Genomic DNA, 18,507 nt, shown 5'->3' with positions numbered 1-18,507 from the left:
AAAAAGACACTGCCCACAAGGGGTTTGTTAGGTGTCCCTGCTAGTCTCTTTCCAGAGCTGCAGTTTCGACTGGGAATTTCAGCTCTCTGAGGGGAACAGGGACCTCCAAACAGCTCTCACCACGCTTAACAAACTACAACTCCCAGAATGCTTTGGGAGAAGCGATGAGTGTTTAAAGGTGAGTGTTTAAATAGAGCTTTAAACGTGCGGTGTGTAAACGTGGCCGTTCTCATCTCCCTGCTGAGAAATCAGGAAGAACCTGATGTTCTTCTAGCGCTTGGTAGAGCACTTCGCATGCAAAAATAAAAGTCTCAGATCTAATGTGCAGGTCGGGCTGGAGTCCCTAGAAGAGCCGCGGGCTGCCCAGCCGCCACCACCCTTCACTCGTCCGCTTTGACCACGCCTCCATGCCACGCCTCCCTTCGCTCTTCTGGCAACCCAGACAGGGAGGCGGAGCTTCAGAGAGAAAAAGAGACAGGGGGCGGCGCCTTCGAGGGAAACACCCGGACAATAGCGTCGCCGGCGGAGGTTTGGGCGGAAGCAGCGCTGCGTGAGGGCGGGGCATTCGCTACACCTGACAGCGCCGCGCGGGAGACTGGCGTGAAGCGCGTAGGGGCCGGAAGCAGCTGCGGAGAAGATGATCGGGGCGTCGAGTGGGGCTGGGCGGCAGCAGCAGCAGCAGCCGCGGGAGCTGGATAACGTGAGTCGCTAGCTGCTTCGGGGTCCTGCGCCCCGGGCTGCACAGGGGAAGGGGAGAGGCGGCTTTGGGGTGGAGCGTGTCGGGAGGGCGTCTGAATCGCACGGCGCGCCTCTTTGAGCCCCGTGGCTGCTCCAGTAGCCCCGAAAACGGAGTTCTGATGCTCCCCGGTTCTTCCCTTGAACGGAGAGTCGTCGAATTGCAGCGTTGGGAGAGAGACCCCGAGGGTTATCCAGCCCAGCCCTGTGCAATGTAGGAATCCTGCTCACAGCCGCCCCTGGGTGGGCTTGAACCGCCAACTTTGTGCTTCGCAGCCAGATGCACTGACCCACTGCGCCACCGTGTGCTTTTATTGCATTTATATCCGCCGCCCCCTCCCCAGCGGATATAAGGGGGTATATTAGTGGTTCTGCTCCTCAATTTAATCCCCCCACAACAACCCCGTTAGGTAGGTTTGGGCTGAGAGGCAGTGTCCGGCCCAAGGTCTCCCAGGGAGCTTCATGGCTGAGTGGGGATTTGCACCCTGGTCTCCCAGGTGTTAGACCAGCACTGAAGCTGCTATACCGCAGCTGCTGGGCAAAGAAGGTGCGAACGTTTATAGACTCCACCGCAGAGATTCCTATCACACGCTTGCTTTTGCCTTGAAAACCTCACTTCCTGCTTCCAGTTGTGTGGAAACTGTTTTGATTGTGAGGCAAACGGTGGCTTGGAAAAAGTCATGTTAAAACTCCTGAAAGCCATTGAGTCCTGTCTGTTTACTGTCCATTTGGAAGTGCATCTTTTTCATAATGTCTGCCAGTTACTTGAAGGGCTCTTTGAATTCCAGCACAGCAGCCCCAAAATATGGCTATTTCAGTCCTATACTTCTATTCTGTGAACTTCTTGCTTTGGGGGCTTTAATTATAAAGTTTATTGCCCTCCCTTTGCATAGTGAGATGCATGTCTTCAAGAATTTGGGTCCTTAGACATTTAGGGCTCCAATGGCAATGAAGAATGTACTTAAGCTTTGCTTAAACAATCAGTTCTCTGAATGTTATGTCAGTGAAGGACTCTGCAACAGGTAAGTTAAACAGGTATTGGGAAATCTAGTAAAGGGGCCGTTGATCCTAACAGTACAATAGAGTCCTGGGCTGAGAAGTATCTGTGGTTATTTAAAAATAAAAGTATTTATATTCTGCTGTTTTGCAAAACATCAGGGTGGTGTATAAACATATAAACATTTTAAAGCAATCGGGGACATATCAGACAACTGTATAGACCTGTCAGCATAAAAGTCTTCAAGTCTCATGACAGTCATGCAGTTACTGGGCCACAGTTAGACACCAGAATACTTGTAGTAGGGTTGGAAAAGAGTAAGTGTTTGCAAATATTTCACTCTATTCTAAAATAATGTAGACATTCATACTTACTTCACCAAACATTTATTAGACATTACAAGTACGGTAATAAATAGCCATGTAATTTTACTAATATACTAATTTTACAGCCGTGTAAAATATATAATGAGGATTTTCATTGTGATTATTCGCCACTCTGAGAGACTATTGACCAAACTCAGCCACCTTTGCATTTACTTCCAGGTTAATGTCAGACAGATAGAATCTGATGCTTTCATTGTTCTGCGATGTTAGACTACCCCAAAAAGGGATAGTACGCATTTGTGTAGCTGTTTGTACAATAGACAGTAGAAAAGAATATGTTCTACAGTGTCCAGCATATTCAAAGCAATGTCTACCATTTCTGGGGATGTATAAATATCTGCCCTTGACAAAAGCTGAGGGGGAAACGTTCAATCGGGCTAACATAAAGGTCCTGTGTTGGACTGGAATTATTAATTTTTAGATATAAGGGACCCTGTTAAATTCTTTTATTTAAACCGTAGAACTTGGGGGAGCAAATTTTATTTACAGCTAATGGTAAAAATGCTGGAAGCAATTTTCAGCAGTGTTACAAATATATCTTTTATTTTGGGTTTAAATGTTCAAAGCGAAGCTAAATATCTGTTTGCATTGCAGAGTTGTGTTTGTTGTAATGGCTGCCTCTTGAGTTTGCAAAAGGTGGGATTCTGAGGCTCTTAAAGAACACCGATCATTTTTAAACCAGCAGTGTTTGTTGAAGGAACCATGCTCCGTCCCCTTAAAAAGAACTTGGTGAAAAACTTCAGTATTATGTTGAAATGAAGTTTGATTAGGAAATATAAAACTATCTTACATTTTGGGGCTTCTGCCTATCTCTCCAGAGCCCAAGGGAGGGCTGTTTTTTTTAAAGCAGAGAATACAAGCCAGTGTGGTGTAGTGGTTAAGAGTGGTAGACTTGTAATCTGGTGAACCGGGTTCGCGTCTCTGCTCCTCCACATGCAGCTGCTGGGAGACCTTGGGCTAGTCACACTTCTCTGAAGTCTCTCAGCCCCACCCACCTCACAGGGTGTCTGTTGTGGGGGAGGAAGGGAAAGGAGAATGTTAGCCGCTTTGAGACTCCTTCGGGTAGTGATTAAGGGGGGTATCAAATCCAAACTCCTCTTCTACAAAACTTATTTACTCCATTTGTTGAAGAGCAAATTAGAAGTGTGCTAAGTAAATTTGTTTGGGTGGTATTGAACTAAGTTTTACTCAAGAGTAGACCTGCTGAAATTAATGAGCATGATGGAAGTTAGATCCATTAATTTAAGTGAGTTTGCTCAAAGGGTAATACTTAGCTGACTACCACTCTTGGGGTTCTGTTAAGCAGACATGACTATTGAGCCTACTACACTTACTGTTGGGATCTCTATTTCTGATGTTAAGGTATGAATGTTGCAGCTTATGTAGCCCTCATGGTATCCATGCCCAAGAAGAAGGTTATTGTCTGGGTTGGCAGAGCCCTGTGGCTTCCTAAAGCAGGAACCCCAAGGGCAAACCCTCAGAACAGCCCATTGAGAACACTGGGTGCCCTGTGGCTATGCAATTCTGGCTGTTGGTGGGTGTGCTATGCATTGGCTGACAACAAGAGGACTTCCACCCTGCAACACTTCACACAGGGCTGAAGCTACATGGTAGAGTTCCTTGTGTAATATGGCAGCTGCCCATGCAATGCATATACAGCTCCAAATAAATATTGGGGTACCTACATTGGCTAGACATGAGTTTAATTATATATTTAAAATACTAAATTAAGTGTTGGCTAGCTTTCCAAAATTGCATGGTGAATTTTGCCTCCTTAAGTGCATTGTATCTTCAAATCCTGAGGATCACAGTGATCATACATTGGAGCTTCTGAAATTTGAAAGTGGGCATTTAAACTGAAATATTAGGAAATATTTTTATCTCCCAAATACGTTTAAAGCAAGTTTGAAGTGCAAAGAGAATTTTTTACATTGTGGTGCCAAACTTGCATGGGGTTGGTTACCCATTAAGGTAAATGTTGACTTCTGTGCTAGCTTAGATAAGATTGAGCTGTCTCTGGGAACAATAGAAGAGCTCAAGTGATGCCCTCTAAAGTAAACTTGCTTGATTTTTTTCAAGGACTAAACTAGATCACATGCCTTTCTCATTCCTTTTTACTAAAACTGAATTCTGAAGTAGTTTTCCATTCTGGCAGGACAATGCCAAAAATGCTTGTGTAGGACAGGAAAAATGAGCTGGGCAATTATCCTGTGATTATGTGTGATTTTATTTCGTAAATTTTATACAAAAAACCAACAACCCTCAATGGATAATGTTAGATAAATGATCTCCTAGGCATCAATTTTATCTCATTGAGCTTTACTAGTTCTGCTTAAGTTCCTATTTAAAATCTTAAGATGAACACATTGAAAACCATAAATTAGTTTGAGCAAGTTCATATTCACGTAGAAAAACTGCATTGGCGTTTGTGCTAAACTAGTGAGGGCAATATTTGTTGCCAGTCCAGGTAATATTGCTTACCTTCAATTTATTGGGACTATTTCACATTGGTCAACCCCAGTTCTTTAAGAACTGGTTTACAAAAACAGACCACACTCTTCCAAAAACAGACCTGTACATGGGAGTAAATCCCACTGAGTACAGTTACAGTTCCCATTGAGTATTCTTCCAGTTAAGCATGCATAGGATGGTGCTGAAAAGATTTAAAAATCTTGCTTGCTGATGTAGCTTGTCTGTGTAAGTTAAAAAAAATGTATGCAAAGGCAGATGATTGAACTGTCTCACAATTGTTAAACTTCTCTTGGTTTTCTGTTTTGAACGCTGTGTTGCTAAATCTATTTCAGGGATCTGTTTCAGAGATAATGCAGAGCATGGATGATGACCCTTTTCTTGATGCACCGCTCCTTCCACCTCATGCATTGTATTCCAGGATATATCGAAGGTTCTACACCATACCTACAGTCTGCATTGCCAATATTTTGCTGCTCACGCATGTAAGTTACCGATAAATTATTTGGATAAATTCAATGATGCAGAGGTGCAGTTTGCTGCCAGGCCTTGAGTTGAGTGAGCGAGTAGCAGCGCTGGCCTCTTCCTCAGGCATCTCCTGCACTGCCACTAAAGTAGCTCTTTCCCCAGCAGACAAGTGTGACATGGCTTTCCTCCTTGGCCACTTAAAAGGTGGAAGGGTCAGCCCAGTCAGTTTCCTGTGAGCCCTTTGCAGAAGTGTGCTGTTGTGGTCGCATGTTCTGTCTGTCCCTGCTCTTTAAGGCCAGAGGGTGGCAGCATGCAGAGCAAGTGGGAATACAAACCAAACTGATGCACCTGGAAGTTAGAAAGCACTACTAAGTCATGGATGAAATCTCAAAATACCTTGCGGGCACCAAGTTGGAGGAAGCTGTTAATGCCCAACCTTCATACCTAGAGTTTTGTTGGCTTGAGAGGCAAGCAGACAACAATAAGTGTGTCTATGTCCCTGTTCCATATACTGATGCCATCCTGCTCCCTGCTCTTGTTGACCTTGGTCAGTGAGAATCAAGCTTTTATAGCCTTTCCTTCCAGTACCAAACTTGGTGGCACCATGCTGATCAGTAGAAAAGTGAAATGGAGCTGCCCCAAAACTGTTTACCGGGACTTCATAAGCACACTAATACTGCTTTGTTAAGAACCACCCCCCCCCCAAAAAAAAACACATCCTGCTGGAGAGGGCTATGCAATCAAAAGTCCTCCCTTAGAATCCGTCAAAGCTGTCTTGGTGGCAAAAGCAAGAGGGGATAGGAACTGTTCCTGTGGAGAACTGGGATAATGCACACACCACCAGCAGCTGTAATGGCTAGGTAGCTCCCACTCGGATTAAAGTATTTGCATTCAGAGTTGGTGATAACAGAATGGGGAGCTTCATTTCTGTGCTGTCCTGCTCAGGTTGGGGGTCACCTTCATTGCCTTCTACTGGCCACTGTTTACCAGCCCCAGAGATTCCTTTGATGGGGGGAGGCTGAGCTCACTGGCATTTGCATGTGTCACTTCCCATTACTACCGTGTCAATACTGGCACAGCTCAGTCAGCAGAGCATGAGACTCTTAATCTCAGGGTTGTGGCTTTGAGCCCCACGTTGGGCATAAGATTCCCGTGTTGCAGGGGGTTGGTCAAGATGACCCTTCTGGTCCCTTCCAACTCTACCATTCTATGATTCTAATAGGATGGAGGTTGGCTTATATTGTTCCCTCCTAGTGGGAAAGCTTAAAGTGGGACGCAGGTGGCGCTGTGGGTTAAACCACAGAGCCTAGGGCTTGCTGATCAGAAGGTTGGCGGTTCAAATCCCCACAACGGGGTGAGCTCCCGTTGCTCGGTCCCAGCTCCTGCCAACCTAGCAGTTCGAAAGCACGTCAAAGTGCAAGTAGATAAATAGGTATCACTCCGGTGGGAAGGTAAATGGCATTTCTGTGCACTGCTCTGGTTCGCCAGAAGTGGTTTAGTCATGCTGGCCACATGACCTGGAAGCTGTACGCCGGCTCCCTCGGCCAATAAAGCGAGATGAGCGCTGCAACCCCAGAGTCGGTCACGACTGGACCGAATGGTCAGGGGTCCCTTTACCTTTACCTTTAGTGGGAAAGCTTAAGAACGTACTATGGACTAATGATGCCATATCAGCAATAGAAAATGGTTATGAATCTGTAAAATAAAGTTAGAGCAAACCTGCCAGGCTTGGATGTGTTTGACTTGGATGATGAGCATTTGAAATTTCTTTCTTTCTCTTTTCTTCCTTAGGTTGCTGTTGTTGTTTTGGCTTTTCTGGCAGGCATATTCTGCTCTTACCCTGATGCAAGTGGAGATATGTGTCCTCAGCATTACACTTATCCACTTAAAGTGCAAACTGTTATAGTTACCGCCAAAGTAATTCTCTGGATCCTGCATCTGTTTCTCGAACGGTATATTCACTTCCACCATAGCAAGGTCAGAAGGAAAGGCTACCTCCAGATCTACAGAGTCACAAGGCATCTTAAGAGATTTCCACTCCTAATTCAGTCTACAGGTAAGCCTGAACCTAATGACTCACTCTTGTCAATCTCTTGTTTGTAAATACAGTGGTCCTTCGATTTATGAAGTACTCGACTTACAAAATTTAGAGTTACGAATGAAAAAAAATGGCCAGATGCTTCCGTTTTTTCCGACATCCGAAAGGAAAACCGTTGCGGTTTAGATGGGGTTTTCTCGACTTACGAATTTTAGATGCAGTTTACTCGACTTACGAATTTTTACGTTTCCAATGCATTCCTATGGGAAACCGCTTTTTTCGACTTACAAACTTTTCGACCTACGAATGTGAATTTGGAACGGATTAAATTCGTAAGTCGAGGGACCACTGTATGAATTCTTCTACAGGCATGAAGCATCTCACATGGTCATGGCAGCAGTGCAGTTCTAGCTTTTGCTGCATCTTTCTAGTATTTTGTCCAACTTGGACAAGATGAAGCCTTCAAGGTAAGCCAAGATTTATCAGTAATTCTTGTAATGCATTCTGTATTTAATCCACTTTATTCCTTAATGTATACCACATCTCTCCCCTAATAGCTCAACTGCAGGTACCATAACTGCCAAAAAATGGCCATTTGAGATGTTTTGCTCCAATAGCTATCAGGAATTGACTAGTACATTGTGACAAAATGTGCCATGCTGTCCTAATAATGTCCAGGTTATTCCTTACTGCAGTTAGTTCAAGGAGCGCACTGGCTCTATGGATCAATGAAAGAGTGGGCGCTTTAGCTTGCTTAAGCACTCTCATAGAGGTGTTTTCTACCCTGATCACAGTAGATGGCGGTGTGGTAGAGATCTGAGCCCTGTAGGACAAAAAAGGGGCACAGTCTCAACCTGATGCTCAGAAAGCAGAAGTATGTTGCAGCACATAATAAACCCATTGCATGGTGACCTTTAACAGATGGCTGTTCAGCCTTGGCTTGAAAACCCCCAGCATGGAGACCCCATCACTCCTTTAAATAATCTGCTGCATTGCTGAACTGCTCTTGCAGTCAAGAAATTTCCAGCCAAAATCTGCCTGCCTTAAACCCATTAGATGTCTGGTGCCCCAGAATTTAGTCACTTTCTTCCCCTAAGAAGCAAATATTTGAAGAGCATTATCATGCCCTCTATAATCTCAGATAGCAACTGAATAATGAGTAATTCATGAGCAAACCAATCCTTGGTCAAAAGCCTGCTTTTGCTCAAATTGAAATGTTGGGCTCTTGTTGAGTTATTTTCCTTCTCTGTCTACTGATACAAGAAATGTTCAGTTAACAGATTAATGAATTTTCCATACACCCGCTGTTTTTGTAACAACCTGCATATTGATTGAAAACTGTGGGCTTTTAATACTTAGAGCTGCTTTCTTGTGTGCAGTTTGCCCTACTTCTCAAGTTGGCCACAGTATGGCTGCAGTGTTAAGTGGCCACTAGGTGGCCACTCTGGAGATTTAATATGAAAGATCACACTATAGAAGTAGCTTTCAGCTAGATAGTGCAATAGCATTTCTTGCAGTATACAGTAATGATTTGTGCTTGAAGTGCTGTGTAGCTGAAAAACTTTTGAACATGTCTGTGAAGACTTAAGGGCAAAATGTGAGGTCGAAACAGTAATCCTTAGTGACTTCAGCAGTGTAGCAATGTGGAACCACTGGCCGTAAGGTTTCCCAAGCCCTTGCCATTTGACCTGTGAGGCCACTTCAGCCAAGCCACATGCATGTGCCCCACATCTGATGGGGTAGGTAAAGACACGACTTGCTTGAAAGTGAGTTTTGCAGTCACTATAATCAGAGGCTCTTGCAAGGCCTTTGCCACAGCCATCATGATGGGAGTTTTGCTAGCACAGACCAGCTGATAAACTGTTTCTTTGCCCATGCAATTTGATCCCAAAGGAAACTGGGGCCCCTGATGTGTGTGGGACTTGGCCTGTCAAACATGGTGCACGGGTGGTGAGGAGGGTAAGGATCTCTGATCATAGGTGTGTTAAGAGAAAAGAGGTAGGAAAAAAGGAAGGGAACAGTGCAATACAGATGTCAGCAACTTACTGTCAGTCATACGTTCTCGGCTGCAATTCCCATCGGGCCCAGCCCCGTCTGGAAGGCATCAGGTTGACGAAATCTAGTCCAATGGATAGTGCATTATAAACGTACCTGGTACTTCATATGTGTTCTTAGTAATCCTTAGCCATACGTACTATAAAACCTTTTATATTAACTTCAAACTCTGCATCTTTTTGCTTGCAATTGAATATACATTTGCTAGTGACAACTTGGAAACATCTTCCATGGCATTTAGCTTGAACAGGAAACTTGTGTGAAAGTGCAGCTGAAATAAACACCCAAGGGGTCTGTTCCTCTTTCCTATCCTATAGTAAAGTGACTGGCCATCTAAGTGAGGCTGTGCGTGGTTGAGAATGTCCTCAGTGCCTGTTTTCACTCATGACTGAGAGAGTCAGCTGGGTATGACTATTGGTTCAAAGTTAATGCTGGTTTATGTGTTTGGGGGTTATCTTGAGCCACTTCTGGAAGCTATCTAGACGGCTGGAAGTCTTAACATGTCTCATCTGTGTCTTTTAATAGGTAATATAGCTTTACTGCTGATCTTGTCAGCGCAACATTCCTTTCCTGATCACAATAAAATGTATCTCTGCTTCATCCTGGGAATCTTGAGCGTGGAGCTATTATGTTCGTTGATATGTGTGGTTGTCTACACAGGTAAGAGCAGCAGGATTGCCTTGCATGTATAAGCCACTTAGACTGGCCACTAGGCCATAGAATTACCTCTTTATTTTTCTTCAGATTCATTGCTAAGATTAGCTTGACCCAAGGGGCCTGCTAAGAGTTAATAATCTGATGGCTTGGATGGTTGTATCTTGGCTTAATAAGGCAAGACAAGGGTGGGCCTTGTGCACTCATATGCAGCTGCTTAAATCCTGCCTTTATGTGAGTGAGCAAACAAGCTGGGGAGTCTTAATCTGCCTAGTGTCTCTCTATGCCTGTTTTTGCCCTATTGAGAAATCTGTTTTGGCCAAGACCTGGGGAACAGCTGGATTTTATACTTCCGTGAAAGCAGAATTGGCCATTGTCGGATTCTCCTCCCCAGCAGCCTAAAACCTGCATGGCATACATTTGCATGTTACTGCCTCCCACATTTCATCTTGAAATTCTTGGCAAATGCCGACTCAGTGGCTTCCCTTTCCTCATTTTTTCCTTCCATTTCCTCCTTGCTTTGATTGCCCATCTACACTGATGAGTTCTGGGGAACTGAAACATTGTGCACTGTTTTGTGACATTTTGGTTGGCGTAATAAAAGGGCTGCCCTAAGACTGATTTTGACCACAGTTTACTGGTTTAAACATAACAGGAAACAGTAGTGAACTGAGACTTCCCAGCTCACTTGTGCGAGGGGAGGAGCAAAATGGCTCCATGTGGAGGAATGAAGCTTGTTCATATGTTGCTTTATAAAGTCGTGATAGGATCCTCCCAATATGGCTTAGAATAATAGAATTGCAGAGTTGGAAGGGACCCCCAAGGGTCATCTAATCCAACCCCTTGCACATGTATGAATCTTTTGCCCAATGTGGGGCTCGAACCCACAACCCTGAGATTAAGAGTCTCAGGCTCTACTGACTGACCTATTATCAGATTCAAGTTTGTACAACCTTATTCTGTCGATAAAGTGTGTATTTTTAACAATGTGCATAGCTACTTGACGTTAGATCAATGCAAAGAAGCTGAAACACATTCAAGCGTTTCTAACTTTAAAATAAATAAATAAATAATAATAATAATAATTAATAATTTATTATTTTTACCCCGCCCATCTGGCTGGGTTTCCCCAGCCACTCTGGGCGGCTTCCAACAGAAAAATGAAATAATTGATTAAACATTAAAAGCCTCCCTAAACAGGGCTGCCTTCAGGTGTCTTCTAAAAATCTGGTAGCTGTTTTTCTCTTTGACATCTGATGGGAGGGCGTTCCACAGGGCAGGCGCCACTACCAAGAAGGCCCTCTGCCTGGTTCCCTGCAACTTGGCTTCTCGCAACGAGGGAACCGCCAGAAGGCCCTCGGTACTGGACCTCAGTGTCTGGGCTGAACGATGGGGGTGGAGATGCTCCTTCAAGTATACTGGACTGAGGCCATTTCGGGCTTTAAAGGTCAGCACCAACACTTCGAATTGTGCTCAGAAACATACTGGGAGCCAATGTAGATCTTTCACTATTCTATTGCATTGATGCGAAATGCCCAGATGGAGGGATAGAGTTTTTTTGCCTGATGCTGTCCTATCCCAAGGGTTTTTGGGCAGTTAATAGTGTAGAAGAGAGGACACACAAAATGCAGCTGTTGATCTAGAAATCTCTCGCTTGGCAGTGAGAGCCATCTTTGTGGAGGAGCAGCTGTTTTGAGGGGTTTCTTGCCTGGCACTGATAGGCAGCTGCGTCTCTGCCCGTGTAGTGCAAGGCTCTTCCTTTTTGTACATATGGCAGCCGTGGAAGGAGGCAAGACCCTGCTTCTGAAAAGTGCCAGCACAATTGACAGAACTTGAGAACTGGACTGCAGCCTGATGTCACCTGCAGGGTAATGCAGTTCTTGAGTCCCCTCCTTCCTTTAGGAAGACAGAGGTTAAAGCTGCCGAACTTCACAGCGTTAGCAGTGAGGCAAGAGGAAATCATGATGCATCGTAAAATATTGCAGAGAGGAAACTGTGGCAGTGCTACTGATTTAAGAGGGAGGCCAGGAGACTGCATTGGCTTTCGACCGTGCCAGCAGAGCAGCTCTTGGGTGTAAATAATTGATCTGTCAGATCCTACATTAAAGGAGCAAGCTCTTCATGTTTTTAAAGAGAGGAGAATTCGTATGATGGTTCTGTGCTGGCTTTGCTGCTTTCGAAGCCCCTCTGAGACTCCACACAGATGCAGGCTCAGTGTGATGTCGCAGTCCAGGCACAAGCACAACGTTAACGTGCTTCCAAGACCACAATTTACGTGTGATGGCCGCAGATAGCGGCCGCATCTGGATGATTAAATCCTGTCTTAATAAGACAGAACATGTCCACACTTTGTGCACGCATCCTCTGCACTTTCTTCTGCACGCACAGGGAAACCCTGGGAATTAGACAGCCCTGGGTCGTTTGACCCTTTCATCAGTTCTCTTTTTTTGCCTCCTATAAAAACTACACAAGACACACTCTTTTAACGTTGAAATAACATATAACTTTTACTTAGTGTACTTGCATTTGCAGATTAAAGTGTACAATGCAGGAGGGTGTTTAAGTTGCAGAGTTGTAGCTTTGGCGGTGGTGGTGGTGGGGCACTGGCTTATGTGTCCAAGCCAGCATGTGTAAGACATGGTTTAAAGTTAGCTTTTGTTTCATTGCTTGTTGTTCCTGGTTCTCATGTGACAAGAAGCGATAGCGAACTGCAGTGGCTTGCCATATTGTCCAGTTTGCACAAAGAGTGGATTAGGGGACTGCATGCAGATGTATGGAGCGTGTACACGTCCTGCTAATTAAACGAGGATTTAATTTGTGTAAACCAGGGGCCATTAGATCAGGCATCCCCAGACTCGGCCCTCCAGATGTTTTGAGACTACAACTCCCATCATCCCTAGCTAACAGAACCAGTGGTCAGGGATGATGGGAGTTGTAGTCCCAAAACATCTGGAGGGGCTGAGTTTGGGGATGCCTGCATTAGATGCACACATAAAAGTAGAGCTAGCTGGGAAAGTGAAGGGTTTTCCCCCTGAAGGCACATAACAATCCTGCTACTTCTTTGCCACGTGTCTTTTGGCTTTGCCCATTGTGAAAGTGGCTCTGGGAACCTCTACTCAAAATTCACCTACAAATGGATGAGATGGGATTTGATGACAGTGAGCTCCCTCGACTCCTTCCCATTGGGCTGTTGGCATGCTCCACTTGCAAAGGAGCAGTCAAGAACTAACTTCAAGCTCCCCGGAATTCCTTTGTAGCCATATCCATGCACTTGCTTCTTGCCTGACATCACATATAAAGTCAGGAATGGGGCAGCTGGGCATGGTTTGGAGAAAATGGCCAAATTGGGACCCATGTTGGACCTAATTAGAGTGGTGGGCCGGAGGTTCCCCACCTCTGTGTTAGAGTTCCCGAGTGGAACCTACAACAAAACGTTGCAGTCTTTTTGCTCAGGGTTTGTGTCGCTTCATTTCCCCTTCCTGTCTTTTTTATTCGCCCACCATCCCACACATTCAGTGAGCATTCTGTGGCCACTGGTTGCTTTTGGTCCTTATTGGACTATTTTGTGGGCCTTGCCCCTATAGGTGTTTTCTAAAGATTTATTTTGCATCTGCAAACCTTGATATCCTCTGAATTACTTGTGTGCAACCTTCCAAAGTGAATTAGTTGTGTACCTGAACCCTTCAGGACACCTGTTGGTTTACAATTGCCTTAAATGTCCTGGGATGTATGTGCTGGGGTAATCTGATCCGGTCATGAATTGCTGAATTCTGATGTTGTTGAGAGCCAAACTCAGCTGATTACTTTACAGCTTGCTGACACATCTGCCTTGGTTATTCCTCTGATCAGTCATGCAACCTGCTTGTACACAACAGGTGGTCTAGTTTAGTAGTTCTATGGGGGGAGGGGGGAAGGGAAGAAGAAAGTTCCTATTCAAAAGGAGATGCTGACTGAGTAGATAAGAATGAAGCATTGTGTTGACAGTGGAACTCTCTCAAAAAGGAACTTCCTCCACCATCTTTTGCCAAAGAGATCACATGAATTTAAGCATTCCGATTAGGGATGGTTGAAGGGGACTCTCCAAACCACATTAACTGGTCTGTAAAATTAAGCCTCCTATTTTTTCATAACTGGCTGAAAGTGGTATAAAACATGCCATTTCACACTGTCACACATTGCAAAAATGACCAGTTTTTCCCTCTTGGGCTTCAGCTCTCAAGCATTGTTTATGGGTTTGCTATGGGTAGTAAATCTGCCTAAGTAACATATTCCGCTGCACGTTCCCTGCTTTCTCCTATTTTCTGCTTCCCTTCCTTTTCCTCTTTCCCCCCTGTGCTCAATTGTCAGCTTCTCTAGGCAGGGGCCTGTTGTACTGAATGTAAAGCAGTGTTTCCCAACCTTTTGCCTCCAGATGTTTTGGGACTACAACTCCCATCCCTAGCTAGCAAGACCAGTGGTCAGGAATGATGGGGATTGTAGTCCGAAAACAGCTGGAGGCACAAGGTTGGGAAACACTGATGTAAGGCACCATGTGTGCTGCATAAATCAAAACAACAATAGCAATGCTCGAAGCATACCTAGGAACACAACACAGGTCACTTAACATGCATTGGCTGTGTGGTCCAAATGTGGAAAAGTAGGATATTGCATGTTTGTAACTCAGGTCAGCTATACCTAACTCATGGAGCGTGTTGTGTTCATGGAATGGAGCCAGGAGGAAAGTCCCATCTTGTAGCAATCTTCTTTTTCTTCTATGGTAGAGCAAATAGTAGAATAGAAAGAGAGAACCTGTGGCTCTCCAGGTGTGGTTGGGACTTCCATCAGCCCCAGCCAGAATGGTCCAGGGGTCAGGACTGATACAAATATAATGCAGCAATAGGTGGAGGGCCACAGGTTCCCTCTCATTGTTCTGGAAATTAAAATGGTTCTGTATTTAAAAGTCTTCAGGAACTGTCAATTTATAGTTCCGGTGTCAGACTGCGCACACTGTAGCTTTCCCCTTTTTTAATTACAGTAAAGGTAAGCAACTTTAACCGGGCAAAACCAAGACCTGATGTAATAGAAGAAGAGCAGATCTATGCTTATCCTAATCACACTACCTCAGAAGTTGGATTCAGGTAACATCTCCTGTTACTCATTTTTCCTACTGTGCACCAGGTAACAAATAGCATTTATTGGAAAGATGAAGTCTGACTTCTTGATACAGTAGATGCCAACATAATGTTCTGCACCATTACTGAGAATGTAACGATAGATCTCACTGGTATTTGTGTAACTTGGTACTGTCCTGGTTAATGACGTGCTGGACTTGATTGATGTACAGTTGACAGCTCTCTATGTGGCTTATCTACATAAACACTTTTGGGCTTAGCTGCATCCTCAGAATTGGGAATTGTGTTTATTCACTACTTTTGTTAGTTCATTTGTTCCTTCCTTGGTGCAGATCTGAAGCACAAAGTGATTTTTTCGTATGCTTGGAAGACACTTGGTGCTAAATAGATACATGACAGTTGGCAGTGGCTGTGGTTATTGAAGGTTCAAGAAATAAATCCACACATATCCTGTTGAACCAGTCAAATCTGTAAGCCACTAAAATAGTGCAACTGCCTTCCTTTATTTAACACAGAAGCTGAAACTATAGGTAACATTGCTGAGATTTCTATAGTCCGCCAAATATAGAACTTTTTAATATATATTTGTCTTCAGGCCAAAGCCATCATAAAGCATAAGGGTTATTTTACTAAGAGTTGGTGTGTTTTACTTCACTTTTTAATAGGTGTTAATGCTGCTCCTTTGTTCTGATAATTTGCGATTGCTGTATTCATTGTGTTAAGGTAACTGTGATCCACCTTGGGTGGTCTGTTCCCCAAAAGGCATCTTATAACTAAACAAATCTGAGATCAGTATGTAAATGCATTTTGGGAACAGGAGGGTGTCCAGTAGGGGGAAGAGTTGCTGTTGCCTTCTTAAGTTTCACATGGTTGAGATGGAAGATGATAATGCTCTGAAAGTAACGTGGTTTGAATTTGTCTTTTAGGGAAGCCTCAAGCTTGGAAGAAGTAGTTGAAAAACAAGGAGATGCGATAGAATACCTTAAACGACACAATTCTCTACTGAGCCAGAAGTTGCTGGCTTTAACATCCCAGTAGGGCAGTGGCTAGCAGTGGCCAGGAAACAGTGGCCAGACAGTGTTAAAAATGGCGGACTAACTTGACTATTGACTCGTCCTCTGACAGCAGCAAACACATCACACAGTGACAGGTTTCCAGTCCTGGTTCTGAGCAGCTGTCGGACCTCATCTGGCTCGGTGCTTAAAGCTGCTTGGTTTTTAAAGGACACTTTTATTTTTGAGATCCCCCACCCAAGAGAGCTGGCATTAACCAGGGGGGAAAAACACCTCAATCAGTTGTCTGTTTGGTTCTTTCAACTCTCTGATTTGAAAGTGATGCAGATTTCCAAAGATTTTAGTTGTCGTTTTGAATGCCATCTTTTTCCAAACCAGTATGAAGCAAACTCCTGAGTATCAAGTATCAAAATGTTAATATACTTTGGTAATTGGTAAGGCAATCAATTAAGGATCGTTAGTTTCTATACTGTGGCTGCAATGGATGACCTCACAGCAGCAAAATCCTGTAGGAAAGGCTGCTGGGTGTCACCACTGACTCCGGGAGACTTTCAGCAATGTAAGTGCACTCATAATGACAAATAGCATCGTAAATTCAGGGACTGATCCAAAGGGGTATGGAGACGACCCTTAGACAAGTGGGAAAGAGAAGTGAAGCTAGTCAGTAGCTGGTCCCAAGGCAATTGTATAGATGACATTTCAAGCATCACTCCAGACAAGGATGGCAAGATCAGGCTGACAGTCTGAGAAGCCAGTTCTTCTGCTTTGTTCACGTGTTGCATTATCACATGTTATAAATGCAAGTATCTTCTTGTCAGCAAATGGTTGCATACTGAAAATATGTTTTTTCACTGCTGCCAGCTTTTTCTTTTTCTTCTTGCAAACGGGTTATCCCTTCTGCTTATGCTTCTCTGCTTGTCTTGTTACCTGGAAATAAGTGAGAATAATTAAGGGGACAGTGCATGGGCATAATGTAAGAACCCGCATGTTAACAAGCTACATGTAAAAGTATTTCAGGGAGAATTGAGTACTTCTGGCCCTCCTGATGTTGTTGGACTGCAGCTCCTTCAGCCCCAGCCATCATGGCCAACAATCTCGAGTGATGGAAGCGTCAGTCCAGCAACATGCAGGGGATCACATATCCCCCTCCCCTGGCCACCAGGGTGTGTCCTGCTTAAAAAACAGTCCTTAAATTCTTCTCATGGAAAACTACTTGCATATCTAATCCTTCATATGTGATATATACACAAACAGGAAAACCCTCAAAAATTTACATCACGGTGATTCCCACATGCTTTATTGCGCTAAAGTTTAGAAACGGATAAAAGTAAACTAACAAAAGCATTTTTCTTACAATGTTGCCATGATTGTTGCTGCAAATATTTCACTTTATAGGATAGTATCCAGTGTCTGCTGTCTTTGAAAATGTCGGCATTTCCTCCCCTGAAGCCAAGTGGCTCACAGAAGTGTTTATAGGTTCAACTCTGCTTTGAATGTCTAATCTCTGTATTTGATTGAACTCTGTAGATGCTAATCGTTGGGACGCATTCCCCCTTTAAGTTCCCCATCCAGCTACAAACAGCTGTCATTTGTCTGCTATGCCACTTTGCTGCCAACAAAGGCTGGGTGGTTGTTTTTTGTGTTTTTTTGTGTATCTTAGTCAATATTTCTGTAGCAAGACAAACACTTAAACAAACAGGAGGATTTTCCAAACATGTGCTGCGGTCTAGTTTAGAGAGAACAAAAGCATACCATTCTGTCACACTTCATGCAAACAGACTGTTAATCCACTGCTCAGTGAGAGATGTATATAGCATTGTTTAAGGGACAGTATAGGAAAACTGCAACTGGCTGCTTCTGACACTTAACATGTTCTTGCCTTGTTAGCTGTGCCTTAAACACAGCTGGGATTTTATTAAGAAGTGGAGGAAGAAATATGTATACTTTTCCTTTTTAAAAAGGACACTCAGGTTTTGATCTGATTTGTATGTGACTCATTCTCTGTTTTGTACTAAATGTGAAATAATAAACGCAACAAACCCTACTCACTTTAGTCTGCTGCTAGCTAAAGGTAAAAATTCTTGTGCTCTTGCATTGGGGTAGAGCACTTGAGACTAGAGGTCTTTGTAAACGCCTGCTGGTGTCTTGATCTTGCTATTGAGTCTGGTAAGTCACAGTTAAGTGCCTAGAACCATTAGAAAGTCACACTAAATTGAAAGCTGGAGTCGGTGTCAGACTATCGAACCTAGGGCACGTGTGCAAAATCTGCATGTCATGTAGACCCCAGTTGTTAAATCACATATTCTGTTGATATCAGCTAGGTATACGTACCCTTTTAGCCTGTTAAATTGCATTGAACCCATTTTCTTAGTAAGGTAAAGGTACCCCTGACCATTAGGTCCAGTCGCGGACAGCTCTGGGGTTGCGGCTCTCATCTCACACTATAGGCCGAGGGAGCCAGCGTTTGTCCACAGACAGCTTCCAGGTCATGTGGCCAGCATGACTAAGCCACTTCTGGTGAACCAGGGCAGTGCATGGAAATGCTGTTTACCTTCCCGCTGGAGCGATACCTATTTATCAA

At 44.1% G+C, this 18,507-nt stretch overlaps 1 protein-coding gene across 1 annotated transcript; it reads left to right on the top strand.

Moving 5' to 3' along the window:
• Nucleotides 1–581: 581 nt before the first annotated feature.
• Nucleotides 582–17,970, top strand: TMEM192 (transmembrane protein 192). Its single transcript, XM_035111651.2, has 6 exons — nt 582–700; nt 4,923–5,072; nt 6,847–7,111; nt 9,674–9,808; nt 14,817–14,919; nt 15,840–17,970. The coding sequence occupies exons 1-6, from the start codon at nt 638–640 to the stop codon at nt 15,949–15,951; spliced, it is 828 nt and encodes a 275-aa protein (XP_034967542.2). The 5' UTR covers nt 582–637; the 3' UTR covers nt 15,952–17,970.
• The last annotated feature ends 537 nt before the right edge of the window (nt 17,971–18,507 follow it).

This window comes from Zootoca vivipara, chromosome 9, assembly GCF_963506605.1.
Source record: "Zootoca vivipara chromosome 9, rZooViv1.1, whole genome shotgun sequence".
Lineage (NCBI taxonomy): Eukaryota > Metazoa > Chordata > Lepidosauria > Squamata > Lacertidae > Zootoca > Zootoca vivipara.
Note: the sequence above shows the minus strand (reverse complement) of the source record. Positions and strands in the feature narration are given on the sequence as shown.

Coding starts and splice junctions, on each gene's coding strand:
- TMEM192 (XM_035111651.2), top strand. CDS start 638: ATGATCGGGGCGTCGAGTGGGGCTGGGCGGCAGCAGCAGCAGCAGCCG. Junction 7,112..9,673: donor ACTCCTAATTCAGTCTACAG/GTAAGCCTGAAC, acceptor GTCTTTTAATAG/GTAATATAGCTTTACTGCTG. Junction 14,920..15,839: donor ACCTCAGAAGTTGGATTCAG/GTAACATCTCCT, acceptor TTTGTCTTTTAG/GGAAGCCTCAAGCTTGGAAG.